The 24,890-nt window shown below is 32.1% G+C and overlaps 2 protein-coding genes across 2 annotated transcripts in view; one reads left to right on the top strand and one right to left on the bottom strand.

Moving 5' to 3' along the window:
• Positions 1-24,890, bottom strand: part of LOC144840230 (autophagy-related protein 9A-like) — a 209,063-nt gene that overhangs the window by 160,423 nt on the left and 23,750 nt on the right. The gene's annotated exons all lie outside the window — the stretch shown is intronic.
• LOC144840256 (sterol O-acyltransferase 1-like) lies at positions 1,598-22,951 on the top strand. Its single transcript, XM_078696013.1, has 12 exons — positions 1,598-1,661; positions 4,606-4,712; positions 6,081-6,220; positions 7,134-7,181; positions 8,901-9,008; positions 10,707-11,056; positions 12,041-12,258; positions 15,649-15,876; positions 16,570-16,665; positions 17,371-17,503; positions 21,122-21,264; positions 21,462-22,951. Exons 1-12 carry the CDS (start codon positions 1,625-1,627, stop codon positions 21,522-21,524), a joined length of 1,671 nt encoding a protein of 556 aa, XP_078552139.1. The 5' UTR covers positions 1,598-1,624; the 3' UTR covers positions 21,525-22,951.

Here is a 24,890-nt window from a genome sequence, read left to right as displayed (position 1 = left end):
ATAACTTGGGTCCCTTATTTTCACCTATTCTGCACTGTATGTAGTACGTATACAGAATATAGTGTATACCGTATATACTTTGACGTGACGCAAAATAGAGAGCGCACTAACATTTTTACAATGGCATAATCGTTTTTCTGCGCGCAATATTCTAACGTATGACGTGCACGTGGCTTTTGCGCTGCGGATAACCTAACTCGTCCGTAGTGACGAGTTCAAATCTAGTTTTTTTCTATGTTATTCTTCTTTCTTTCCCAGAATTTTGTGTCACGTGTATCTCAAATTCAGATCAACATTACATCGTATAACTTTGTCAGAAGATTTACCTCTATCTGTAGAAGTGCAGGACAGTTCGTTTTTTTACTTTAGAGTCGCGCAGCGTAAGCTACGCGCGATTTTATGAATTTTGCGTATTTAACATAGACTAAAAACCAAAAGTCATTTTGTAATGACACTTGGTGAACATTTAAGTCATATCAAGTGCAAACTTTCTATGGATTAAAAATGGCATGTTTCACAGAAAGTTACGCGCGCACGCGCGTTTACAATTTCAGAATGCGTAAAATCAATTTCTAATCAACTTTCTACGCGTTTCAGGTCATTTTGAGCATTTCAAAAATTCCCACGCGTGCGCAATATTTTTACGCGCACGTGCGCACGTAGCGCAAAAACATCTTTTTTTTGCTTGATTTTTGTTTTTTCAGCCTTTTCTAGTAAATTTACCAATTTTCAATCAATTTCGACTTAAAATCACGTCATACGAGCACGTAGAATTAAACAATTTGCGCGCGTTTTTAATGAAAAAGTTAAAAAATTTGTCAAAATTTTGCCTTTTTTAAAACAGTCATAGATTGTAAACTACGTGGTGAACTTTTTTAAAATTGCATATTCTGGAAGTTGATGAGTTGCAGATATCGAATCATGCATCGATATGGCTAACCAGACATTGTGACGTTATCGTATGGCCACTCGAATATAAAATATAGGATTTTTGTCTCTTTCGCATAGCTCATCACATTTAATAGAGCGCATCTCCACTTATCCGTATTCCATTTCCCCCCATTTTGTTATATTGTCTAGGCCAATCAATTATCTTTCGCATAATCTACCATTTTTTAAATTGTGATGACGTCATCATGTCCAAAAGCGTCAATAACTTGGGTCCCTTATTTTCACCTATTCTGCACTGTATGTAGTACGTATACAGAATATAGTGTATACCGTATATACTTTGACGTGACTAACATTTTTACAATGGCATAATCGTTTTTCTGCGCGCAATATTCTAACGTATGACGTGCACGTGGCTTTTGCGCTGCGGATAACCTAACTCGTCCGTAGTGACGAGTTCAAATCTAGTTTGTTTTGATTATCTTTTAATCGATTAAGTAGCAACTGTTTTGGCTGTTGATATAAAGTCTGAACCGACTACAGTTAGTCCACACATGCGTACTGACTGCAACTGTAATTACGTCACGTTTATATTTGTTTTGTTTATTTCAACATGTGGACGTACGGAAGTACAGACTAGGCCAGGCCAAAAAGTAGCCGTAAGTGTTAACTGGTCTTGAAAGGTTATTAAATTATGAATAATCAACCTAATGAAGCGACTTGTAGACAAAGGATGAATGTACCGTCAACTGACGGCCGGCCTATGTATGGTAAGTCATTGATTTACCATCCATAACGATAGACAGAGCTCTGTCTGAAGCTAGCTAATCTTCGCCGGCCTAACTAAACCACCACGCCAGCAGCTATTCTTGTCGGCCTTGCGTGTTTGTTTGGCCGGTATTCATGTCCTGTCCTGTGGGCCTAGGGTATATTTTAGTAATTATTTCACAGAAAACTAAAATTAGTTTTCAACACTACGATACAACAACACAATTCTCTTATTCTCATTAGGGCAAACGGGCCTGCATTATAATTTTTTACTGAAACGCGATTCAGATTGTTATAATAAATAATATACTGTACCAGAGGGAAAAGGAATGTATTGCTATCTGTTATTGTTAATTCCAAGTAAAATGTCGCAATTTTTATGCTGGTGTTGTAACAATATCCATTGTAATTGTAAACCATGTGTTGCAACAGTACATTTGGTAGACATCCTATTTGGAATTGCTGTATTCCGGATGCAATAATAAACCAATGTCATGGTCAAACTATTATTTATTTTATTGAATACTTTCCTTTTTTCTATTTTATTTGCCAATGGTGGCACCAATGGATCATCCAAAAAAAAACAAAAACCATAAAACAAAGATACAAACAACAATCAAATATTACATCCTTTTCTATATTTATCATTGTTTTTCCTCCTTTATTTTAAGTTTATTTATTTAGCAATGTTGTCCACACTATTTTTGTCATCTCCCTGTAGAAGATGAACAAATTTCTAGCACTTCTGATTGGTCAAATGTATGTAATTAAAGGCATTATTGTAGCGTGAACAATGACATAACCAACAGTGAACTTCTTCTCTGTATGTTGCTGAATCACATGTGAACTTGAGAGTGTTTCTCTATTAAAAAACTCCAAAGAATGGTATTTCTTCAAAATAAATATTAGAAGTTATCATGTTATTGCAGCCTAATGTTTATTAAAAATAAAACTTTTTCATTTGGTGGTTTTTCTTCATGGTTAATACTGATGTCATCCACAGATTAATAAAAAGTTCTGACATTCTGAGGTGAGAAATTATTGAGGATGCAATGGTCACGTGTTGGCACAATAAAAAAAAAATCTCCACACAGAAACCTGTTTGTTAAAACGTTTTTTAAGATAATCTACGTTTTCTTTTCTTTTGTTGTTTTTTGCAAAGTTTGGCAAAAATATTGGTTTTTCTTTAACTTCTTCTCACAAAAATGAAAATATTTTTGCCAATAATGTAACCAAAATGTTTCCCTAAAGTGGAAAAAAACATATATTTAACATATTTCATTATTTTAAATATACAGATTCTCTTTTGCTACAGTTTCACTAAATTTTCTATAACATACAAAAATATATTAATTCAAAACACAATTACAAGGAATTTAATCATTTTTATTTCGCTTTATAACGTTTCATCATCGCTTAATGATAGAGAGGTATAGAGAGTTTACTGATGGACAAAAGATCTTACCAAAGATCTAAATCGGATGATTTGGATCAGCTTGAATTCTAGAGCGTGTAAACACAGCCTGTCTATGAGATAGATAAACTAATTTTAATTGCTTTGAGTGAGATTAGGTAACGCTAGGCTAAAGAAAACAATGATAACTTTATATACCAAATATGGTGTATCACTCTTTGCTTAAATCGCACGTTTAAATAAACCTTTTTATACGACCTGATATGAACTATTACAAAATCTTTTAAATTGAAGATATCATTTCATAGCAAACAATGTTTGACCTTTAGGGTCAAGTGACCAAATCAGAGAACTCCGACCTGTACCCATTGTTTCTGGAAACATAGGGCTTCAAGCATTGAAAGGAATACCAGTCTCTCTCTGAATACAGCGTATTTTTGGACATTTTAAATACAGTGGTTTGTACCATTCAATTTTTTGACTGGTTTTTAAAAATGGTTTTTTTTTTTCGATCATGAGAGATTTTGTTTTTTGAAAGCAGAATCTTTGATTGATTATGTACAACTTTAAGTATTAATACTATTTGGTTGTTCAGAAGCTTGAAAGAAGCTTATTACTGTATTGTATTGATTCATTGAGAAACTGTACTTTATTTATTTCTTAGAGACAATTACTGCACGTATGTATTTCATAGACTCTAGACAAATTTACTGATAACCCTGTACTATTTGAAACATTCTAATGTATTACTGTATTTCATAGGGACAATTACTGTATTGTACTGCATTTTATAGGGACAATTACTATATTGTACTGCATTTCATAGGGACAATTATTACTGTAAAGTATATTGTAATGTATTTCATAGAGAAAATTACTGTATATTTTACTTTATTCCATAGAGACAATTACTGTATATTGTACTGTATTTCATAGGGACAATGAATTACTGTATCTTGTACTGTATTTCAAAGACAATTACTGTATTCTTCTATTTCATAATTGACAATTACTGTATATTACAGTACTGTTCCAATCCATAGAGACAGTCAATTACTGTATATTGTACTGTATTCATACAGTGAGTTACTGTACATTTTTACGGTTTAGACAATTTCTGTATGCCATACAGACTATGTACTATCCCATAAAGACAATTACTGTATATACTGTACAGTTACTATTTACTGTAAATGTTTACAGTATTCATAGATAATTACAGTATACTGTATTATGGTGTATATTGTATGAGTCTGTACAGTACTGTATTTCGAAAAAAATATACTGTACTGTTCCAACAATGTGAAATTAGGTCATTATAGTAGTTCAAACAAGTCTTTATCAAAAATCAAATACATGTGAGTTACATGGACTAGAAATTACCCTTTTATATTTTGGACTATGGTAGCCATGTGCTTTATTTTTTAATTCTGTGTACCATTCTATATTTTAAATTCTGTTTTGTTTCTGAATTGTTGAATATATATAATATCTTGAATATCATAATAATTTAGCTTTTTGTTTTGTTTTAGATTCTGGAAGTTGGACTGAGGTTCGGTCTCCAGATTTAAAAATTGACGGTCGTGTTTCACCAGTTGATCCAGAAATGAGTAGACTAAAACTACAGACACTCATTCAGGTACAGTAATTCTAAGTAACAGTACTAGTACAGTACCGACTCGTACAGTATACATAACAAAAGGAGTCGCTATTCTGTGGTGATTAAAAGTGATCACAATGTTTACATAATAAAAAGGCAGCCTCTTTTTTAATAGAAAACAAATTACTGGCAGTCAGTGTTTTTGGATTAAATGTGCCTGTCTATGAGGGATTAAATTATTACACCCAAACTTGGCAGTCTATGGCTGAATGTTTCGGAAGAAAAAGAGACCCACTGGCACAGTGCTTTGGGATTTTTCTCTTAATTATTAATTTAATTTTTTATGGATTTAAACTTAAACTTGACAGCCTCTTTTTAACTTAATTCAATTTTGTAAGTCTTCAAATAATTACTGTAGCTCCTAATTTTTATTTTATTATTAGTTTGTTAAAACGAAATACTCATAGAACAATTCGATCTATATCATTATCAGATATCTTTATCAGACTGGTCATTTTATAAAAATTAATTGACAGAAAGTGCAGTTGGATTTAATGTTTTGATCGATTAATCAGTACTAGATTATTTATCGCATGTACTCACCGGATATGAGCATGTTTATACCAACTTTCTGAATAATATAATAATAGCCTTTTTCAATAAAAATGTATTTTGGTCAGTGTAAATTGTTGGTTCACCTGTACTTTTCTAGTACTTCCGTTAAATTTGATTTTTTCATTTAACTTAAAAGCATCTTATCTATATTAATTTTGTGTTTACTTGTTTGTTGAGATTTTAATCACCATTAGTTAAAATCAGAAATTCATAATTTAACATTTTCATAAACATTAAGAAAAAAACTACCATATTTATAAAATTTGCTTTTTTAGTATTTTCTTTTTATTTCTAATTGTATTTTTTGTTGAAGTATTTATTTTTAGATAATTATTTTTGTGATACAATATTACTTTTGCTACATTATATATCTATTTTTGTACCTGAAAAAAAATATTAATAAAATCAATTATTTTAAAAGCTTATATTGAAATAATTTTCTTGTCCATTTTCATTGACTGGAATATAAGCACCATAATTATAATTCTTTTATGAATAAAAAAAGAATACATGCACAGCAATATTTATGTTTGATTATGATTAATTGATTGATTTTCAGGGTTGTATAACTCACAACTCTTTCAATTCCACTCCCACTCTCAAATGAAACATTTTTTTCAATCACAATAAATTATAAAATAGTTAATCCATCCTGTAATTGGCGAGTTTCTTGCTGTTGGATGCGTATGAAATAAAAAATGTATCAAAATATGTACATTAATAAAGATTTTGACAATTTTTAGTTTACTTTCAGCTCTCTTTAACTCATAAAGTGATTATTTTTAATTTTAGAATATTAAATCTGATATAGTTCAAGAAGTTGATCATTTACTTGATGAAAAACTGGAAAGTATTCTGACTGAAACGGATGCCTTTACAATCCAGACAGCTCACCCAGAAAATGCGTCTTCACACAGTAAATCAAGAGGAAGGTAAATAAAATCGGTTAGGCCAAAATGTCTGTTCAGACCTACAGTACAGCGTTATGCTTTCGTATTTTATGCCGTGTACAACTCCATCTGCATTAGTGGAAACTACCTTTTTTATGTCATAATCAAAACATTTTTTTTTTTTAAATAACAATTCAGACTAACCCTGTTTTTCAATTGATACGCTGCTTCTTTTTTTTTTTTTTTCTTATCAGTCAAACTTAATAATTACCTTATACCTTGTTTTCCTTGAACACATATTTTTCGGATTTTCAAATAAATCCTGCTGACTGATAATAGATACACAGGAAGGCTGCATTATTGACACAGGTACATTTGTTCTCAACTTCCCAAAATAGAACAAGAATATGAGCTTCATTTAGTTGGCGTACCTGGCAGTGCACCAATCGTTTGACCGTGAGGTTGATAGTTCGAATCCTGCAGTCAACTTTAGTTTAATAAGATTCATATGTACATTAAAGTCTATTTCCTACAGTAGTAAGAGCTGATTCAGCTGTTATATTCAAGTTATATTAAAACCATGTGGACCCAACATTTATCAAGGGAGTAGAGGTATAAACCCATGAAAAATGCTGGTGTTCTTTATCTCTAGTTTAATGTTATTTAATCCAATGTATTATTTTAAACTATAACCAACAGCAAAAAAAAAGCCAGTTAATAGAAAAAATAATTTTTTTAACTTTTATGCCCCAATTTGTTAATAAACATAAGATCAAGTAAAATATAGCAAAAAAATGGATTCATTATACACATAGTGGAGAAAAGATACATTGCATTAAAAGGTTTTTATTTTATATAATATAATGTGGTGAGAAAGTTGATGGAATGTTTCGTTAAGTGAAATTTTACATATTGTATGCACATTATTTTGTTTACCTATTCTGGATTTTTTCAGGGACCCTTTGGCTGTGAAAGAGTTCAAAGTAAGAGAATCCATTCTGACGTAAGTAATTTATGGAAATTGTAATAATTTGTAAAAGTGACTGATCTTTTGTTTTCTTAAAAGCATTATATCACAATATGATGTACCTTTCTTATCTCATATCCATTAGTAATTCTCCTAAGGGAAAAGTACTAACAATTGTTTGTTTCTCCTTTTCATCGATTAATTATGTGTTTGTGAATAATTATTTTTGTAGGATCCATTTAAGTGGATTTTTAAGTAATCATTCATCATTCATTTTGGTCAAAATCAACTTCAATAACAATGTACAAGAAAAAGTACAAGAAGATAGTGAGCAATACACTTGAAATGGATGTTAATGAAAGTAATAATCCTTAATTAAAAAGGTCTTTTGAAATGGTAAAAAGCCGCCGTCTACAAATTTCATTTTCAAACCTCTTTTCTGCTGTTTTGAATTAACAGATTACAATAATTTATTATTGGGAAGAATTCTTCAATTAAAAACACTCAATTAGTGTTTAATGAAAATTGTTAAAAACTGCAAACAACATAACAGTTTTTGTTTAATTATTGATTGTTGTTTACTTACAGATTTGTTGCTAACTTTAAACTTAAATTTAAGTGTCTTAGTTTTTATAGTTCTAGTTGTGTAAAAATAATATATATCATTATATAGTAAAGTCTAGTTTTAAATAAAACTTTCCTAGAATGTTCGATTGCTAAAATATCAAGCCTGTAATAATGTTTTCACTTTAAAAACAAAAACACAATAATTTTTTACCAGAAACCCATTGACATTCTAACAAATCAGGTAAATAATTATTTTTTTTGGGAAAATTGAATTAATTATTTTAAATGGCCTATTCAACATTCTAAAGCAATTGTTATTTAATTTTTTTAGTGGGGGGTGGGGGGAGTGGGGACAGACAATCAATATATCATTATGGTCCAAACTTCAAATCTAAGCTAATTCTCAGTGACTATCTGTAGCAAACCCCCTGTTGTACTGTTATAAAAGAATGACTCATGTTTTGTAGTGCCCATGTTAAATATAATTTCCGTTGCATCGAAACTAAACTAGAAACTTATCTTTCTATGCATAGTAAAAAAAAAAATTGATATAAACAAAATGCACTTTCACAGAAATCCAATACAATAATTGATTTACCAAACACTTTATTCACCACAATTAAAAAAAAAACATGTTGTACATAACGAAAGTTTCACAAACAATTTCAATATTTAAGGCTGCTCAACAAAACACTATATTTCATGTTATGTATAGTTTATTTATATTTTTCTTGTATATGGTTTTATCTTAACTGTTTGTATTGTATGGAGTGAGTGCAGAATCTGTTTGGGCTTTATATTATTATTATTAACTATTAAAACATATAAAATTAGCATCAACAAGTTTATTATGTGTGTAGAAAAAAAAATAAGCCAAAAAATGGCTTTGGACTTACAAATAAAAAGTGTTAATAAAACATCGAAAGAAAAAAAAGCAAAAGTATCTATTAAACACATCTATCATTTTAGAAATTGTTTACCGTATATTGTACTACTCCATTTCAAACTTCTAATACTGTACAAACATGTGTACATTCTGATTTTAAATGTTTATTTTTATCAGTTTGTTTATTGTGTTATTACTCTGTTTTATCCTGTTGCATTTACACTGTAGGATGGAAATATAATACAATGATAAATGTATATCTATTTTCAGATTTCAATGTTTTTTCTTATCTTTTTGTCTAGAGATTTGTTTGCTGATAGACACATTCAAACCATCTACAATATATTTGTGGCAATTATGATAGTTTTTAGTCTCAATACATTGGTATATGACTTGTTAGTTCATGGCAGGTGAGAACAAATAATTTCTTTTTGTTTTATTTTTTATTAAAATTGATTTGATGATTGTAGGTCACATGATATTCAATAAATACTTCATTGAACCAATACATCATCAAGAGTGCATTTTTCGTTATGTGCGTGTATATCCTTAGGAAAATATAACTTTTACCTTGGGAAAATATTTGTACTATTGCACTCATTAACATTCAGATACAAATAAACTTGATTTCATCCATCACAGGAAATTTACATGGTCGCAGTTCAAAAATACACTAATGATGATATAAAACACAAACTAACAATTTAAGTTTAAGAATAAATGCATCAATTATCATGACATCGTATTCCTATAGGCATAAATGAATTTCTATAGCAGTTCATACATGCCGACAATGACTGGAGTGTACATTATTTGTATAATAACCTTTCTATGTACTTGCTTCTTGCCATGCCCTTGGCAGTCATGTACAGGTGCTGATTCTCTATCCATGCTCAGAGGTAGTTTGTAAGATCATTAGAGAAACCACTTGGTCATTGACTCTATAAAAGAATTAGTGTTTCTTATCCTCTGATGTCTACACAAGAGTATGATATCCATAGTCTATTGCAAGATTTTTAGCTTGCAACATTTAAAAAGATAATAATTTTTTTTCTATTTTTTTTGTTCAATATGCCATTTTAATGTCACAATAAAAAGTTTTTTACTTTGAACAAAAATGAGATTTTAAAAAATGGTTTTCTTTGAAAAAACTGTAAAAGTAGTCAAATTGACTGGAGGTCAATGGGTTTTGGTTGAATAACCGTTTATTTTGTCTTTTTATAAATGAAAAAATTATTTGATTTTGTTTTTGTTTTTCTACGGAAGTGATTAAATTTGATTCAAACTACAAAATGGCCTATTCAAAGTCTTTTTTTTTATTAATCTTCATGTTTTTGTAGGACAATACATCTTTAGCCAAGATACCACACTTTCTCCTTAGAGCTGTCCGATGTGTTTTAGCCAAAACATCACACTTTATTACCCAATACATAAGTACCTTACAGAGTTAAAGACCTTTATTGGCATATGTCAATTTACCATAAATCTGGATTGTTACCAACATTTCCTATTTTAGCAAATGACCAACACTTTCACAACAGGTTCAGGGAAAATCTGTCTATTGTTTGCCATGTGTAAACACATGTGTATACAACCAGATATACAGTACACACCCACAAAGGGGTACCTTCCTGCTTATGATGATAAAGCTTGGTTCCCACGCAATTCAACAATGTAGGTGCAACGCCAACCAACACACGTGACTGATCAAATTACATGCAGTACTGATAAATCCTTACGTTGCGGCCTAGTGGCAACAAACTTAAACATGAAAGTACATAAGGTTTCCCCCAAATTAAAGCCAACACATGAAACTAAAATACAAATATGCAAGCCACTTTTAAACTAAGTTCCCCTACTGAATTTTAGGTACATTATTTTTTTCTCTTAATACTTGTATGCAATGTTAAAACACATGTAACTGTCTAAAACCGATAAAATAGTATGGTTATGGTTTATGTATTTAACCTGGATTGAATTATAAAATATATGATTAAATGTTTATGTTATGTAATGTGCATGTGGGACTGTTAAATCATTTTGACACATTTCCATTTTGACATTGATTAATTGTGCAATAACTCTGAATACCGTCTTTCGCTTTTCAGGATTATGGTAAATCTCAACATAATTTCCTGGGCATTTGGCAACTTGCCAGCTGTACTCTGGATCTGGGCACTCATGCAGATGTATACAATGATCGTCGTCTTTTCGCTTTTTCAATACTGGGCTTACCATCGACATAAAACTGTGCGTTTACCTGACATCTTTTGGCTCTGTGTGTACATATCCATGCAAATCTTTTTCTTGGTTTTTCCTGTTGGGTTTGTTATACACAATGAGTTGCCTCCAGCGTCAGCATTTATCATAATGTGTGAACAAGCTCGTCTGATGATGAAGTCACATGCTTTCGTTCGTGAAAACATTCCAAGGGCCATTGCATATAAACCACACTCAGGTACGCATATTTTGCACCTACAGTCAATTCTCCTTAACGCACACTCGGGGGAAAATAGAACTCTCTAACCAATATTTTCACATGGTCCAAAATTTAGTAATACTATAATCAGAAAACAAAGTTTCTAACCAAAATATGTTGGGTGTAAGGCTAATTGACACTACCTTCAAAACAGCACACACTAAACTATAATATCTAATATTAAAAATAAAATACTATTAGTGTGTTATGTTTTTGAAAGATATATATTCTAACATAAAGAGGTCTGTTGCTACGAGAATTAACCCTACTTAAAGATGTATTGTCCCTTTGACTAATTCCAAAAAAATTTTTTAAAAAAGATTTCGAAAAAAGTGGGTTATTTTGAAGTATTATAATAGTTATTAACTTTCACCAAAACTTAGTCGAAAAAAAATCATTTAACTGAAATACAGACGATTTTTTGTTAAAAAAATAACTTTGACTTCTCGTGGTTTGAAATCTTTGTTTACTTGCGCTCGCGACAATTTTCCAGACCAAATGTAATCAAATTAATTTACCTGTTAATTACGTAAACTTGTAAACTTGGCTCGAATTTTCCACTTAAAGTGAATAACTTTAATATTACTTTGATATGGCCAATTTAAATTTAGAATATTTTGACCATCATTTTTTGTGTTTCAAGGGACAATACATCTTTAAAGGGTATAGCTCCAGGTTTTAAATATATATTGTTTCTTAGACAATATAAACCCTTGACAAAGAACCATGCTTTATTTCAATGCTCATTCAGCTTCACTGTTGTCAAAAAAGTTTTAAAGGAATAATATACAATATTAATTTTTATTCTGGACTTACGATTTAAAATAATATTTGTTTTAGTTATTTAGTATTAAAAATAAATTATTTTAGATCTTTGTGTAATTTGATACAGACCCTTAAATTCTGTAAATGTTTACTTTTCTTTAAAAATGCATTCAAGTTAAAATTGCTACTTCTTCACAGATTCTGATCTAACCAGAAGAGATGCTCTGCAGCGTTTGGCAGAAGACACACCACTAAAGAATGGAGAAATCAAACCAGAGTTGTCTGACATTGGAGAACCTTGTCCAGACTTCTCAAAATATTTGTACTTCCTGTTTTGTCCCACCCTCATCTATCGTGACAGTTACCCACGCACAAATAAAGTCCATTGGAACGTTGTCAGGATGAATCTGGTTCAGGTACTGTAAATTAAAACTCATTTTGATCAATATCTTTCTTTAAAAAACATTTTTTTTCTGATTCATGTACTGTACTGCCATCATGAATTTACTGTTTTCAGGTATTTTTAGTGAGTTGACCAATCACAAGCGATGGTTTAGTTCATCCATTGTGCCGCGATTGGTCAAATTGCTTATATCCTTGTGTTGCGTCCAATTGTGGACCAAGCTTTTGAATGCCTTTACTTATCTAATTGTTCACAGCTGTGTTGTAGGCTGAATGGGAGTGTGTTGAGTGCATCTCTATTCTCCCGCTAATGCAGAACAATTTGCATTTGACTGCTTTCAGCACTTTAAGAAACAGAGAACATAAAGACCTGTCTACACTATCAAACTTTATGTGAAAAAAAAATGTGATGTGTCCATATATGGACATGATGTCATCATAAATACTACCACATTTGGGCACATCGCTTTTTTTGTAAAACTAGTTTGATAGTGTAAACAGAGCTTGAGAATTCCATTAGAAGTAGTATTCATTTCTGCCCCTGCATAGGTATCTGTTCACATTCACATAAACTTCTGTTCTACCTCCCTAAGATGTGCACCTCCCAATGATGCCCAAACACGCCTATACCCTTGATTATTTAATTATTGTGAATACTTTAAACCATACTGTAAGTTCAGTGCACAGTACTGCATCACCCATGTGCACTAAAACACTTAGTACATCTTCAGGATGAGTAAGCTGGACCTAGTTTCAAAATGTGCATGGATTGAAAATTAAGGTAGAAGCATTTAATAAAGGTTAACATTTCATTCTCCAAGAGCAAATAGTGCTATATAATAATGCTATACATAAAACTGCATATTTTTTTTTTATTGTTAATAGTGTTTGGTCAAATTGTGTTGTTGGTTTCTCCAGATTTTTTTCTAATTTATTTAATAAATTACTTCGAATTAATATTCACACTTCTTGTTAATGACATTTAAAAATAGTTTTGCAGATAAATCAACGGAAATAATTAAACAACAGGAAACAGCAAACCAAAAATTTGAGCCGTTGATATAAATATCAGGTTGACATTTATTATTATTATTGTATCTTTTTTTTTTGGTAGGCCTATAGGATTTTGAGGAAGTTTAAAAGCACAATAACATGACATCATCGCTTCCCTGGATACAGACCAACGTAGATTACATACCTTCTTGAAATGTATTTAACTCAAGGACAAATGTAAATGGCCAGCTTAAGATCGGACCCACATCCTTCCTTCTAGGATGTCCAAACCACTAGCCACTGCACCAACAAATGTTTTTATAACAAGTATATAGACCTATGACAAACCATAATGTTTTAATTTACTGTAGGCAACACAAATAAGGATAGGTCATTCTGACATAGTAGAAACGTCATTCCAACATGTACAGGTCATTGCAACATACTATATTATGAAAATAATGGTTATTATTGTTCTTGGGCATTTGTCTTTGAAATTGTTCACCTATTTCCATCAGTCAGGCATTTGAAGGCAGCTTTAAAAACTCATTTTTCTTAAATTTCTGGCATTTTATTTTTAGTCACGTGCAACGCGACTCTACAGCTCACTATGGCGGTCGGCCGGTTGGTCGGTAAACACTAACTTGCCATATATAATGTTAAAGCTTCCCTCTAGTAATGATAATAGACTGAAATGGTTTCCCACAATAATACAACAAAGTTGAAATATTATCCCTCTTTATAAATACAGGTCTGATCATGCTGAAATAATTTAGATATGTTTTGTAGGTTTTTCTATAAATTTGTTTGGTAGCTTGTATGTAGGCCTACAGTCATGAGTACATATCCTTGTCAAAAGTGTGTTTCCATACTGAACGTAGAGGGCTCTGTAATGTTTGAATGTATATTGTGACATCACCTCTATCAGCTGATCAAATGTGTGTGTGTATGGTTAATTCTCACTCTTCCACACTTTGGCAACTTAGGATTCAAAACCCATCAGTACCATGTTTTTTTTACTCACATCTTACTCTGTATTGAGTAAAAGGGTTAGGCCAGCTTTACTCACCCCATATCACTATCACCTCAATACCATAGAGATATTATACTATATTCAATCTATTATCTCTATGTTAATACAATTACCATTGCCTAGAGGGAACCTATTTTTTAGTAAGTCCAGAAAATGTCACCCGACAAGCCAACTTGCAGTCGAGTACGGAAAATAAAACTGCATCCTGGCCTAATTTCTATTGTAACCATGGGACATTCCTTAGTACTTGAGAAGTAGTGCATGGTAATTTTTGGATATCAAATAAAGTTCTCAACACACATTGACAACCTGGATTAACCCATAAAGTTTGTTTTATGTTCAACCATTTAAAATCATAAATAAAACAATATGCAAGTTCGTGGAAAACATAGATGAAGATTTATAACAATAGGAATGTTGTACTATTACTAAAGGTGTGTTATAATTCAATCTTATTCAATACCTGTGGTAAATAAAGTGTCAGTTTTTAACCATGTAGCATTTTTCAAATTTGGATGTGACATACTTCAGATTAACCTGTGTTTAACTATTTCCTTATTTGAAAGTATGCCAAGGAACAAGTAGAGTCAGATTGTGAAACTTCTCATAGGATTTGAATCAATCACGATTCCTATTTAAACTATTTATTATCGGCATATTTTAACCATGGTCGGATTCACTTTACCCTTTGAATAAAGACAATTTGGTATTCTTCTCATAGATTGACTGTCTGGGAGTTAATTCAGAGAGTTTACTAGGATTTGTGATTTATACTGCTAGTTTTTAAACAAAGATCAATTTGTAACACTATTGCCAACCCCTATTCAGAGAATATATTTAAAATAAGAAGAAAATTGGTTGATCTAGCCCCTATTCAGAATACATATTTAAAATAATAAGAATCTCTGTTGAGTCATAAAGGTGACGTCCTTTAATAGGGGTTTTACTGTAATTAGCATTTCTCTCTTTTTTATATAGTAATTAATATAGTTTTTAGTTTAGTATATAAAGGTATTACAAGTGGATTCAAATCATACATTTTGGTGTGAACAATCATATGCTGACCACTGAGTCAACTGGCTGAGCTACAGTGATTAAGTTCACTTAGGTTGACCCTGGTCTCCCCAATTTCATTTTTTTTGTTGTGTATAGACCTAACTAGACCGAATTAATAATGAAATAATGAACCAATTTTCCACAATATTTTTCTCGGGGTGCCAGACCGAATCTGTTAGCGATATGAAAGCAGCCTTAATATGGAGTAAGTTCTGGAATATACCTGTCGCATACTCAATAGGTGCCATAATATGCAGCAATATCCCAAATAGTAGGACTACATTGAACCTCATTAATAAATATTCTTATTTTCTTTTCATAGGTGCTTGCTTGTACTTTTTTTACGTACTACGTGTTTGTACGATTCTGTGTGCCAGTATTTAAGAACTTTGGTCAAGAGGATTTAACTTTGCGCAACTTGATGTTGGCGTCCTTCAGCGTTATGCTTCCAGCCACACTTGTGCTTGTACTTGGGTTTTTTGCGATCCTACATTCATGGTTGAATGCTTTTGCCGAGATGATGCAGTTTGCAGATAGACAATTTTACAAGGTACACAAAGACAGAAATTTTGTTTTCACAACCTTAAATGCAGTTTTACCACTAAAGCTTGGTAATTTTTACTTGGACGTAATGCAAGTAAGCACACTGTAAGTAATTTGACCAATCATGATGTGATCATCTAAACTGTCGCTTGTGATTGGTTAACTTACTTGCGTTGTGCCTACGTCGTTGCGTAACGTCCAAATGGGAACCAAGCTTAATAATGTTCATATACGCTCAGATTATCTTTAAGGTTAGGGTAAAATTCACCAATGCAATACAGTGCAGTTGTTTATATCATTTCAAAGACAGTCTCAATTTTTGGTGACTTTTTAACCATAAAGTTGGTGGTACTGTAGATGGGTCATTAACATACTTGTCTCATTTGACTCAGAAGGATGTTGACAATTTTGGCACTCATTGCCTCACATTCAATTCATAGTATAAATATTGCATGCAATGGGACATTTCGGAATTCAACATCAAGCCTAATCTATGTTCCAACAGCGATTCTTGGTAAAAATATGTGGCATGCCATACATCTATTTGAGCTAGAATATTTTCAAGCAAAAATATCAAAGTGTGATGATTCTCTGGTGGCACACATAAAGGAATACTATCAACATAAAAAAGCAATAATTGGAGCAGTCTACATTAGTGCTCACAAGCCATATTTTATTTGTTTTTATTTTTTGACTTTAGGATTGGTGGAACGTAAAGACATACTCAAGTTATTACCGTACCTGGAATATAGTGGTACATGATTGGCTCTTTACGTATATCTACCGAGATCTACAGGTGAGCACTTTTAGCATTATATAATAACTATTTATATTATGTATATGCTTTTCCTGTTTCACAATCAATCCGTCCCTGGATAATATCATATAAACATTTACATCAGCAATAATTCAATTTATTTTCTGACGCAGCATTATTTTAAATAGTCCTATTTAAACTCTTGACTGCAGTTTTATTAGAGAGTTGTTATTAGAATTACAACTCACTGGTTTTATGAAAAGAAATTTCTCATCTCTATTTTTACATAGAAACAAAATAGAATTGTTCAATCTGTATTCAGGTTTTTAAGCAACATTTACATTACAAATTTTATTGTACCATATTCAGGGGAACCCCTCAGGGGACACTCCTATTCAAGGGAAACTCCTATTAAGGGGACACTTTCTTGTGAAACAAACAAGAGGAAATGTATATTTAACATGGCCAACCCCTACTCATCCCTCCTAATCCTTATTAAGGGGACATTTTGTTGGTCAAAGAGTGCCCCTCCCTGCCCCCTAACAGGTATTCTACTGTAGTAAATTTCCCCTCGCGTCTGCCCCACCACCTTTAGGGCTTAAGGTGAGAAAGACTGCATCCTCATGTTAGGTTTAATTGAATACAATAAATTATCTTTTCAAACTCAACACAATCTTCATTGCACAGCTTTTAACAGATGATAATTATTCAAGATAACCTTCTTTTTTATCAATTTCGTTTTAGCTTTTAGGGTTTGGCAAGTTCTTTTCCATGATGGCAGTCTTTGTAATATCTGCGACTATGCACGAGTACATTTTAACAGTCTCCCTCAACTTCTTCTACCCCGTCTTATTCTTCATGTTTGGAGGTGTTGGAGGTATGTATTGTGTGCCTGTAGGCTTAACAAGCTTTTACAAATAGAACCCCTCCTCCCTCTTCAGAGGACTCATCTATGAATTGAACGAGGAGCAATATATATGTTATAAAAACTACGACATTCACTCCTATTAAGGGAGCACCCCTGTTAAATGGCCGAGCTGTTAAGGCAGGGGAGCAGTTTACCGTACTTAAAAACCACCAATATCGGCATGGATTCGAAGCCGAGTTGCTCCTAGTTCTGGTGGTGGAACAGGTCTTCTAGGATAAGGACTAATAAACCATAGGTTCAATCTACACAGTTTGCCTGTGTGCAATTTAAGAACCCAGCTCATCTCGAGACGAGTTGGGGCTACCCCGGTGAACTGGTTACAAAAATAGCCTCTGTGACAGTGATTAACTTAATATTGTCAATCCTTGGCCATCACGTGTGCCTAAATAAATAGGTAAAACAACTATAAACCACACTGATAAGAAAGTTTGTATTATCCAAAGAATTGTGTAACAAAAAAATGATATTGAGCAATAATTATAGAAAGGTTGTGCCTGCACTTAGTCTACACTTTAAGTCAGTAAATATTTAGGGAATACCCTTTTTTCTCTTAAGTGTTTATGTTTAAAAGACAATTGGTGTGTAGCTGTTTTGGTGGTGTAATCAGTTCAAATGTGCCACAGGCTAATTTCCTAATTCAGGGTAGTCATTGTTTATTCAACAAAGTACACTAATTTATAATTACCTATGACATTTAATTTTGTAATCTTTTTGAAAAACAGGTGTGTTTTCAGTTACGAGACTCATTTAATGTTTACAGTAATATATTTTCACTTTCATTTCAAAAAGGCTTATTCAACTTTTTGTTTACAATTGACTTTTATTGAAACATTCCTATAAAACACCTGCAAAATCTATGGGTCTGTTTCTGCTGAAAATTTGTTTTAAAAACGCTTTTAAGAAACCGGTTATCTATATATAAATTATGGTTAATTCTGACATAGGCGAGCACAATGCAAAAACTTCGGTACAAATCTCCGCCATGGATACCTACCTTATCTATCTCAGATGTACCGCGAAACGTAGATTTGATAACATTAGTTTTCACATCGATGCTATTGTTCCATATTTCTATCTTAGGAAGATATTATAAAGGGTTTTATAAGAATTTTTTTTATTTCAACAGTAGATTTTCAATTCTTTTTTTCAATTCGCGGTCAAAGTAATTTCCGGGTTTATGATAAGTTCACCTTGCAACAACCTGGTTTCAACTATTTTCTCTCTTTTATACACAAGGGAGCAGTTAAAATAATAGATTTGACCCTAAAGGTGACTGGAAACAGGCACTTTCCATCAATCAATACAGTGTCCCTTTGGAAGACGAAAAAAAAATCAGATAGTAGGACTGGAGCTTAAGTTGGCCATAATCATAGCCATTTCTGTTTTTTGTTTGTTTTAAAACATACCGCGCATGTGTGAAGGTACAGTAGTTAAATTAAATTATACTGCAAATTAATAAAGATCAAATTATATATACGCCATAAAGAATCGGAATATATTGTGGGGAATAGTATTATAAAATTACATAGGGAGATTTGATGATAAAACATTTTGTTTAAAATCGAGTGAAATCCCGATCGATAGCTAAATTGTATTGAGTAAGCTGGCAGGAATAACTGTAGGCTATCTGTGTCTCGTTAGGACCGAGATGTCTGCCCATGTTACAAGCCGTAATGTATTCTTTCTTGGGCCCACTCTGTCACGGCAGTTAGTTTCAAAAGATGTTTAAATTAAATAATGTAATAATAGGCCTAATTATTAGGATAGTATTTATTTGAATAAACGCCTCTCCAATAAAACATCACTTTGAATAATAATCCCCCCCAACCCAACTATCTAATAAACGTCCATCCACATTTATAATAACACAATTATACTATTTGTAGTAGAATTCATCGCACTGTTATCTACAATTTACCAAGCATTTGTTATTCTTTTTTACCGCTTTTCATATCTATTAGAGGATTTCATTTGATTATAAATGTTACCATATTATTACAACTAAAAAATTTAACATATATCCCTCGAATAAGCACCTCTCTCAAATGAACTCCGCCTCCCCAAAGGGCCCTACCAAACAATAAAAACTATACTTTAAAATGTTATTAATCATCTAAAACACTGTGAAACAAAGTAGTTTAGTTTTACGAATGTCAAGCATTTTCAATAATGGTAACCGACAGAAAACGTACAAGGAGAACATTATCATTCCAAGAACCATCGTCTACACTTCCTAGAGGGGGAGCGAGCGAAGCGAGCTCACCCTCTAGTAGTTATTAATTATAACAAAAACCATGTTGAAGCTTAATTTTAACTCCAACTAAAACCATCAGATGCCTGTGGTGGGGTGTGTAATGACATCATTATTAACCATAGAGAGTAGTCAAATGTTCAAGTTAGTCAATGAACATCTGAAATTAGGTCAAATTGAGACCACAGTTGTTTTGCAGCTAAAATTTGCTCCACAGAAACCGTTTTTTTTTACAATTAAGACCTCAATCAATTGTGTTTTTAAAACCTTTTTTTTTTCACTTAGAAAATGAGTATTTTTTATCAGTAGGGCCATTTCTAGTGCCAGAAAAAATAACATTTTTTAAAAACCATTAAAAAAATACCTATACCATTGTATTTGTCATCCATTATTGTTTTTGTGATATATTTATGTAATTTGATCCCGAATTTGATATAACTTAATATGTTTTATATATTTAGCCATTGAGGGTGCTGTGACTGTTATATTACAATAGTCACCTTGCATGCCTGAGCATTCAAAAAACATTATCATTTTTGTATTGTATTATAATTAAGGCATACTTGGCTCAAGAAACATTTAACATGACCAACATAGGCCTAGATAATGTGATTTACATTCCCCAGACATTGACTTGTTTTTGTGCCTACAAATGTTTGAGATTGGCTCATAAAATAATGTTTGCCCCTCATAAAAAAAAGTAATATTTGTATATGGCACAAACTACTTGATGTCCCTTCCAGGTGCCAATTTTGTGACTTATCTCTCAAGTCCAATTTATAATACCAGTGCTCAATGTCATTCTCAGGTGGTTCTTTTTAGCATACAGATACAGTAGAACCCACCATTTGAGACATCTCTATTAAAATAATAACTCCTATTAAGGGGACACTTTCCCGTGAAATGAACAAGGGAAAATTATGTTTTTAAAAAAAACTGACCAAATCCTATTTAAAGAACACCTCTATTAATTGGACACTTTTCTGTGAAACAAAATCACTATGCCCAACCACTATTGAGGGAAAACCCCTAACAAAGGGACACTTTGTTTGGTCCCAAAAGTGTCCCTTAATAGAGGTTCTACTATTTTTTTATTTATTGTAACAAGATGCTTAATAAGTATTTCTTATTTTATTACTATCTTTGTTTATAAATCATCTATATCAAAATGTTTGCCTTGTTTGGATCTTTGTGTGACAAGCTCAAACTTTTATCATGTTCATCCTTTTTTAGTTATTATCAATTATCAATAAATATGAACTTGTATTTTATGTTATTATCATTGATTAATTCAAACTATTTTTTCTCTCATTTAGTAAGCTTTACATTTTTGCCTGGCAAGAATTCGTCTCAACCATGGAATGTGTTTTTGTGGGTATCTCTGTTTATTGGGAGTGGTGTAATAATGTGTTTATACAGTCAGGAGTGGTTTGCCAGGATAAATTGTCCTCGACAAATCGTAAGTGACTTGTTTTTTGGTTTATCATATTAATTTTTTATTTAAATTTAAAATAAATAATTAGTAAATTTGCATATTTAAGTTTCATTATGTTTTTTTACTGCATGTGTATTTTTTTTAACTTTAGATGATTTGTTTGATTTAGGAAGACATTGACACACCATTGTAAATTTCATTATCTTGTTTTTTTTTTTAAGGATTCACAATGGGACTTCGTTACTCCAAGGAGCTGGACCTGCAATTTTATAAATGACCTATGAACCTAAATATTCCATCATGTTGAAAAATATCTTCCAAGACAAAAATAAACGAGTAGTTTCTAGAATTAAGTAAACCAAAAAAAAGGATTTACAAACACCAGCTGCATACAACAAAAACATTGTGACCTTTGACATTGTCTAAGCATTCAAGCTGTCATGATGTACTCAATAGGGAGCTTTCGATGACCGTCGACCTATGACCTATGCATTGATGTGTCGCTGGTCATCGTCAGGACCTAGAAACCACCAAAACTTTTTTAAGGAATAGAGTGAGAAACCGCGCCCCGAATCTCCTGTATGCGCATAATTAATGAACTATGTCATAGGTCGTCACAAATCAACAGATCCCTAGTATGTATCATTAGATATTCCATGTTTGATGCGACAGTCTACTGAGCATAAATCATTTTTAAATTAGTTGATTCAAGGCAATTTGACAACAGGATGCTGAGCTCTGGAGATCAAAGGGTTTATCTGTGGCTGAGACACGATCAGTTCCATGCGCACCATGGACGGATAATATGTACATAGTACAGTACTGTTGGTAATTGTCGTAACTAGACATAATCAAAATCAATCAAAAGACTGTTGCAAGTTCCTATCTTGACAAGGCGAGCTCAGCATCCTGTTGTTAGATTGCCTTGGTTGATTCTTCTTTCTGGTTTTCTATAGATTAAACTCATTTATAGGTAACTCTTTACATGGGTCAAACCTGTGATTCTAAAGTTTGTATCAGTCGCCATTTTCAGCTTTGTCATTGTTGACTGTACCTCTATTTTGGCTGTGTCATTCAAACATAAGTGATACATTTATGTGAATGTCAGAAACAGAGACAATGGATATTTCTTCTTTTAAGTTTGAGTTTGTGCTTAGCTTATCACACATGGTAATGTCAACACCTGCATGTGTATGGTGTTTGTCCCATGTGTGAACACAGAGTTTTACTCTTTTACTTTAATTGAATAATGGTGCACAGATTATGAAATTATGGACACATATTTATTATGTTATTTGATAGATTATTTAATCGATAATAATAAATAGAAGTATTATAATTAATTAATTAAAGCATTTTTAAATGGTGCTTTTTCATATAAATTTTAATTAGTTAAATTCACATTCACATAAAATAATATATTTATAAATAGTAATTTTATATCGTAATCATATAAACAGTAGGATTGTGAACTTCAACTAGATTTATTTGAAATCATGAAAATGAACATTCCATCAATGTGCTTTAGGAAATATTTGTGCAGTAAGTAATTTATTAATCTTTAATATCCAAATGCAATATTTGTTACACTTTTTAAATACACAATGCAAATTAATTATACACTTTTTTTAATACATGTTATTATAACAGTAATCTAATATACAATATACAGTACTGTAATCTTATTTTTTAAAAACCTCAATTCCACTGTATTTAAAAAGGGGGGATTTGTGTAATTTTTTTCGGATATATATATTATATGTAATAATAATAATAAAACTGTACAATACTACTTTTGTCTTAATTCGCATGATGAAAATATTTTACTGTATTAGAATCTATAGAAAAGCAAATGTTATAATATATTGATAAAATCTTTTAAATTTCAAGTAATGTAAAAATAATATCCGAATTAATAATTTTATTGATTTCATAAATGTGTTTATTTTACTGACTTTCATTTGTGTTTTTAAAAAATAATAATAATTGTGTATGATTTAATAAAACAATTTGTATATTATGTAAGTGGACTTTTCATTTTTCATTGTGTTTTCAACGTTTTTGTTTTCTTTATCCCGTTTTATCTGAGGCATTGTTATTAAGCAAAGCGCGTGTGTGCTTATCTCTCTAATGGGAGAGAAAAAAACTTTTGTCCAATCAAAAACGTTTCATATGTGACGTTTATTCGAAATGCCTGTCTATAGGTGGCGCTAAACTCGTTTTTGTTAAGCAATAGAGAGAACTAATTGTGATAACAATACTTGAACTCTGCAGGCGACCGAAACTTCTCTGTTTGTGTCGGTAATACCTGTGTATGTTGGTGATTTAAAAACATCGTAATACTGTACTTCTCATGCATAAGAAAATGAAGTATTTTGAAATAATTAAGATACACGAATTTAGAAACACTTTTACTAAACATTTACATTTGCCTTAGGCTATTTAGAATAACGGCATTAACTGCCGTATGTTTTACTCCATAAACCTTTTTATTAGAAATGTAGTTATTTTTTTGTAGCTATATTGACTACTGATGCATGCTACCCAGGACTTTGAATGAATCATCACGTATATGAACGATTCAATGTTGGGGAACCATGGACGACATAGCACATTTTCCATGGAAAAAGAAATAACTTCAGAATCCGCTACATATTTTATCATTTTATGATACCAAAATCTAATACTTTATCAAATGCGCACCCCATGTGTATCAACGATAAGGCGGCGCTATAATTTGGTTGGTACCAGAGCCATATATATATATGGCTCTGGTTGGTACTTAGTTGCGTACTTACGTCATGATAGAACGCGCCGCGTTCTTTTCGAACGAATCGCGCAAACAACGGCTACGCGCTATTTAAAAATTGTATATAAGGCTGCGGTATCAGAGAAAAAATTGATACTCTGATATCAAACTGCTTTTTCATAAAGCTTTTACTCAGCAAACATTTTACTCACGCACCGAGTTTTATTTTCTTTGTAATTATTTGTTACCAAAAATGTCTCCTATCAGACCAAACAACAAGCAGGCTAAGGATACTTTGAGTGTTTTAGTTAAGCTTGAAAGGCAAATGTTTGGACTTAAGAAGAGTCCTTCTTCTACTGACATTTGCCGTAGACCGAAACCCAACTACACACGAGTAGTACCCGGGAGTACAATGGAACGACAGCCTCTTAATAGGTAGGGGCTATTAAACATTTACTTTTTACAAAAATCATCATTAACAATCATTTAGGCTGATAATAGATAGGCCCATCAATAATAAATGAAAGCTAATAGCCTAGCCTACCGATTGTATTGTATGGCTGAGCTATGAGGTTGATGATGATTTAGATAAAATAATGAAAGATGTTTTTCGTCATGTAACAGGGCTAAAATGATTCTTGACGCTGCACTTAAAAACCCCGCCAAGTACAGCTTGGATGGTGGCCGCATTCCAGGTAGGAAAGACCCTCTTTTAATTGTTGATAGTAAACCTGACGATACCTCACCATCAACATCAAGGTCAGTTAAGCCGACTGACACTCAGCCTCCTAGTGGCGACAGAGAGGAATATCTACGCCGGAAAAAAGTGTGTCTTGAAAGGGGTAATAAGTTACATGATCACTTCTGGAATCGTGGCTTCAAAGTGAAGTCTTATTATTGG

This window comes from Antedon bifida, chromosome 4, assembly GCF_963402885.1.
Source record: "Antedon bifida chromosome 4, ecAntBifi1.1, whole genome shotgun sequence".
NCBI lineage: Eukaryota > Metazoa > Echinodermata > Crinoidea > Comatulida > Antedonidae > Antedon > Antedon bifida.
This window is presented reverse-complemented; position numbering and strand designations above follow the sequence as displayed.

Coding starts and splice junctions, on each gene's coding strand:
- LOC144840256 (XM_078696013.1), top strand. CDS start 1,625: ATGAATGTACCGTCAACTGACGGCCGGCCTATGTATG. Junction 6,221..7,133: donor CACAGTAAATCAAGAGGAAG/GTAAATAAAATC, acceptor GGATTTTTTCAG/GGACCCTTTGGCTGTGAAAG. Junction 15,877..16,569: donor CAGATAGACAATTTTACAAG/GTACACAAAGAC, acceptor TTTTGACTTTAG/GATTGGTGGAACGTAAAGAC.